The following is a 5053-nucleotide window of genomic DNA, read 5'->3' on the forward strand; positions in this document are numbered from 1 at the left end:
AAAAAAGAAAAAAGAAAAAAAAGAAACCCTGACTAAGACATGACCCAAGCCCTTTGAAAGAGCCCCGACAATCATGTGTGGATTCCAGACATTGGAACAAGAGGCTATAAAGTTGAAGTTCCCTTGGAGACTCCAAGATGTTAGAGATGCCAGAGCCATGGAATACCTGCCAAGGAAAGCTAACAGGGAGTGGAACCAGCCCAGAAGAAGTTTGTTGCAGGCAACAAAGATGAAAGGAGTTGGAGATCTGAAGAGCATGGAGATGGAGAATTTGCCGAGCTGGATTTTGGTGGTGGTTTTATTTTGTTTTTGGTTTTGCCCACTATTTCCTCACTATGACATTTTGGAATGATAACATATATCCTCTGATGTTCGAGGCATGTGATCTGCCTTTTGGTTTTGACTTTATAGGGATTACAGTTAAGTGATCGAAAGATTTTGAACCTTGGACTTTTTAACATTCTTGAGATTGCTATAGACTATGGGGACTTTGGAAGTTGGACTAAATTTATTTTTCATTATGCTATGGGTAGGTATGGCCCCTATAGACTCGAATGTTTGGACAAGCCTATAGGGGCCAGGGAGTGGAATGTGGTGATTTGAATACACTTGGGCCAGGGAGTGGCACTATTAGGAGTTGTGGCTTTGTTGCAGTGTGTTATTGTGGAGGTGGGCTTTGGGGCTCTTCTCCTAGACACAAGGGAGGCAATCTTTTGTTTGCCTTTGGAACAAAATGTAGAACTTTCAGCTACTCCAGCATCCTGCTTGGATGCTACCACGCTTCCTGCCAGGATGATAATGGACTGAACCTCTGACACTGTAAGCCAGCCCCATCTAAATGTTGTTGTTTATAAGAGTTGCCTTAGTCATAGTGTTTCTTCAGAGCAATGGTAACCCTGACTAAGATAGCTGGGGTGGAATACCCACATAAACACTAGCTTGAAACTGGTTCCTGTTCATTGAGGAAGGGCTAATAGAAGGCAGATCAATTTGCTGGAGGTATGGGATGATGTGCAGTTGCAGGGCAGACAGGCAAGCCCTGGACTATGGTGTGTGTGGGTAGGTGGGTGGGGCTGGATGTTGTGTGGGACAGATGAGGGGGAGTCTGAGAAGCAGCAGGGCTGATTCTCACAGCACCTGGGGCAAGAGTGCTATGGAGGGAGGAAAAAGGATAGAAGGTGTACTGGCTGGTTTTGTGTGTCAACTGGATACCGGCTGGAGTTATCACAGAGGAAGGAGCCTCATTTGAGGAAATGCCCCCATGAGATCCAGCTGTAAGGCGTTTTCTCAATTAGTGATCTAGGGGGAGAGGGCCCTTGTAGGTGGGACCACCTCTGGGCTGGTAGTCTTGGGTTCTATAAGAGAGCAGGCTGAGCAAGGCAGGGGAAGCAAGCCAGTAAGAAACATGCATCTATGGCCTCTGCACCAGCTCCTGCTTTTTGACCTGCTTGAGTCCCAGTCCTGACTTCCTTTGTTGAAGAACAGGAATGTGGAAGTGTAACCTGAACAAACCCTTTCCTCCCCAACTTGCTTCTCGGTCATGATGTTTATGCAAGAATAGAAACCCTGACTAAGACAGAAGGCCATTGCTGTCCACCCACAGCTGCAAGCAGGCTTCCCCAAGTTCTGGTGTCTGTCCACTGGAGGGTAGGATGATCACACCACTAGCTCTGGTCCCTCTAGAAACTGCAGGGATCTTCTTTCCCTTGCAATATGTTTCCATCCTTCTACTGAGAAAGCTTAACTTCACACTCACTTTGTACTAATCAAGAGAGGCTTCGTGACTGCCACTCCCATCCTCCCAGCCTCTGTTGAAGGGAGTATTCAAGCTGAAGTAATAAATTGGTAACAGACACAAGCACATGGTTAGTTTGTAGGATTTATGGGTTTTGGAAAGCAGCTGAAGTTCACCAGAATACCACCAGCACAGCACTTTATGGGGTTGGGGCCTCAGAAGGCTGAGAGTCTGTGGGTGGCCTATAAACCAATCTTAAGAAGTCCAGCGTTTGCAGGGTGGCTCTCTGAGCACTTACAGCACACACAGGAAGCTGGGATGTCTACAGAGATAGATCTCTTTGTCCTTAATTCACCATGACTAAACACCGTTTTAGCAATTTGGTGTCTTCCCTTTTGGAAATAAATATGACTAACACAAAATGCTATTCAGACTCTTTAAAATTTTTTTTTTTAAATTCTTTTGTAGTCCAGGCTCACCTTGCATTTGAAGCAATCTTCTGCTTCAGTCTCCTGCATGCAAGGACTCTATAGGTGTCTGTCACCACACCTGGTTAAAACTTTTTTTCTTTAAAATACACACACACACACACACACACACACACACACGGAGAGGGAGAGAGATCCAGATGAAAATAAATTACATTATGGTGAGATCTGGGTGCACTGCTCTCCCCCACGTTAGCATTTCCCTCTTTCTCGGTTCCTGCTCGAGTTCTAAACGTTCAGCTTTCGTGCGTGCCCAAACATCTCTTAGTTTAGAGTTTCTTCTGGTTTCACACAGCGGGCAACCTTAGCTGGAGTTAAAGGGTATCCGGAAGCTCAAAGCCAAACACACTGCAACAACACAAGCAATCCCTCCATGTGAGGGCGACTAGGTCCACGCTGCGTAGCTCAAGACCGCGTTCCGTCGGGGTGTGGGGTGGGGCGAGAGGGAAGCCTCTAAGTGGATCCCGCTCCGCCCCAGGCTCCACCCACCACGCAAAACCTGGCCTGAACTACACAGTTCTAGTTATCCTAAGATTCGCATTCCCAACCCCACTCCATCAGCCCCGCCCCACCCCACCCCCACCTCAGGCCCCACCCATCTCAGCCCCACTCCACCTCACCTCAGGTCCCACCCCTATCCCACCTCGGGCCCCACTCATTCTCCCAGGCCCCACCCACCCAGAACCACGCAGGCTTCGTCATCCCGGGCTCCGCCCTCACGCTGCACGGGGTCCCGCCCACCCGGCTCCCGGTTCTTCCACCCGGAAACTGTCCTGGTAGTCTACTCTGTTGTCCTCTCCTCCTGGGAGACTGGCGACAATTGCCGCCAGCGGGTTGTTTAGTTGTCCTGTGGGCCACAGCTTCGGGTCATGGAGGGGGACGGCCCCGCCGCCACGGCCCCGCAGTATCAGCCGGCCTGTCCTACGCGGGACGCATGTGTCTACAACAGCTGCTATTGGTGAGAGCGCGGGCGCGGTCCCCGGGAATCTGCGGGGTTTCGCGCGCCGCCACCCAGGCGTCCCTTTCCTGATGCTCCCCCGAGAGCTGCTGCCGGCCTACCCTGCCCGGGTTTAGCGCCGGGATGAGGAGGGTGGGGAACGCATTTCTGGTCTCCTTGGCAGAGCCTGGGCAGTGGGGTGGAGTCGAGGCGTCTTAGTGCATAGGGACAAGGTAGGGGAGTTAGGCAGGAGGCCCTATGGTAACTGTTGAAGTCTGTATTGATTCAGGTTGAAGTATAGGTCTTTATAATTTTAAAGACAATGGAGACAGAATTTGTAGTAGCCGGAAATCCAGTTCAGGCAACTGGCTACCCTGATTACCTTACTGGCGTGATGATAATGGTCGCATTTGCACCGTCCTTGCCATATGCTAGGCATTGTTTGGGGTGCATGGTGTAAATTAACTCAGTTGAACCTCACAGTAACCCTAAGAGGTAGGTACTGGTGTGATTGCAGCTTTGAAGAACTCTAAGGTACTGAAGGGTGCTGCTGTTTTACACAAGGCCTCGGGATTGTGAGGTTAGTGTCCTAGGCTGCTTCTGCAAACACCTTTCACCTTGCCTTTTTTGTCCCTAGGCCTCACCTTCCTTTTGTGTAGGGACTGCTATCCCTACCCGGGAGAAACCTCAGGGTCATTTAAATATACTCCTTTCAACTCTAGCTGGTCATTCAAACAAGGACTCTAAGAACAAAATTTAAAAAAAAAAAAGAACATAACATTTATTCAGTGACCACTTTAGCTTAAGTCCAAGTGCTTGCCCTAACTCTCAACCTTCCAATGCTGCGACCCTTTTATATAGATGCTCTTGTTGTGGTGATCCACACCTGTAAAAACTTTGTTGCTATTTCACAACAAATTTCACTACTGTTAGGAATCGTAGTGTAAATATCTGCTATTCAACCCCATGACCCACAGATTTGAGAACGGGTGGTAGAGCGATGTCTTGGAGACAGGTTCTATGGTAATGATTGACCCTTCAAAGGCTGAACTATAGAATGGTTGTGGTTTGTCCCAGACCACACAACTAAGTGGAATGAGATCTGGAGTCTAATGTCGTGTTTGGGAGTCCTTTTTAACTGTTGCATTGTAGATCTGCTCCGCCTGGCTTCCAAGTCCTGCTAGCTTTTATCTGGAACATCTACTCTCTTGTGTCTTCCATTTATATGGACCAGCCTCAGCTAGGACCGGGTTTCTGAAAGAAAGGGTGTTTGGGAGCAGTGAAAACTACTGGAAGTCAAGTTGTGGGTCCAAGCCGGCCGCCTGTGCCCTGCTGAGATGGCTTTCTGGACCGCTCTCTCTGTGTTCTGCTCGAGACAGCGTTTTCTTGCTATTCTGAAAACTTTCTGGATGAGACAGCTAGCTTTTTGCTCAAGACAGCTCTCTTCTGCTAGTAAAAAAATTCTAAAAGCTCTCTGGATAGCTCATGGGTTTGCTGACCGAAGTCAGAAATCCTGTTAGAAAAATTCAAAAAGTAATTCTTGGGTTTTCCGAGCAAGATCAGAAAGCCAGGAAAAAAAAAAAATTCTAAAAGAGCTGTGTTCGCTCTTCTACTGGCTTTTTCTGTTTAGCTGCTAGGAGACATGCTAAGAGAGCTGTGTCAGTAAATCCTATTAGAAAAAAATTCTAAAAGGGCTATGAAAAAATCTGAAAGAGCTGTGTTTTCATCCTCCTTGGATTGTCCTACCACGTTCTAAGTCCTGTTAGAAAAAAATTCTTAAAAAAAAAAAAAAAGAAAAGAAAAAAAAGAAAATTCTTGAAGCGCTGTTTTCTATCTCCAGAGTTCTCCAGACAGCTCAGCTCTCTAAGAACGGCTATCACTTTCGGCTAGCTC

The 5053-nt window shown here is 47.8% G+C and overlaps 1 protein-coding gene across 4 annotated transcripts in view; it reads left to right on the plus strand.

Annotated features, from left to right (window-relative positions):
* Nucleotides 1–2965: 2965 nt before the first annotated feature.
* Nucleotides 2966–5053, plus strand: part of Wdyhv1 (WDYHV motif containing 1) — a 14643-nt gene continuing 12555 nt past the window's right edge. For 3 of the 4 annotated variants that reach the window (XM_021217182.2, XM_029548176.1, XM_029548175.1), the window contains exon 1: nt 2985–3181. In XM_021217182.2, the coding sequence (XP_021072841.1) occupies nt 3093–3181 (89 nt within the window). In that variant the 5' untranslated portion in view covers nt 2985–3092. Of the gene's footprint in view, nt 3182–5053 lie in introns of all 4 variants that reach the window. The other variant, XM_021217184.1, reaches the window with a different exon arrangement.

This window comes from Mus pahari, chromosome 17 (genome assembly GCF_900095145.1).
Source record: "Mus pahari chromosome 17, PAHARI_EIJ_v1.1, whole genome shotgun sequence".
Taxonomy (NCBI): Eukaryota; Metazoa; Chordata; class Mammalia; order Rodentia; family Muridae; genus Mus; species Mus pahari.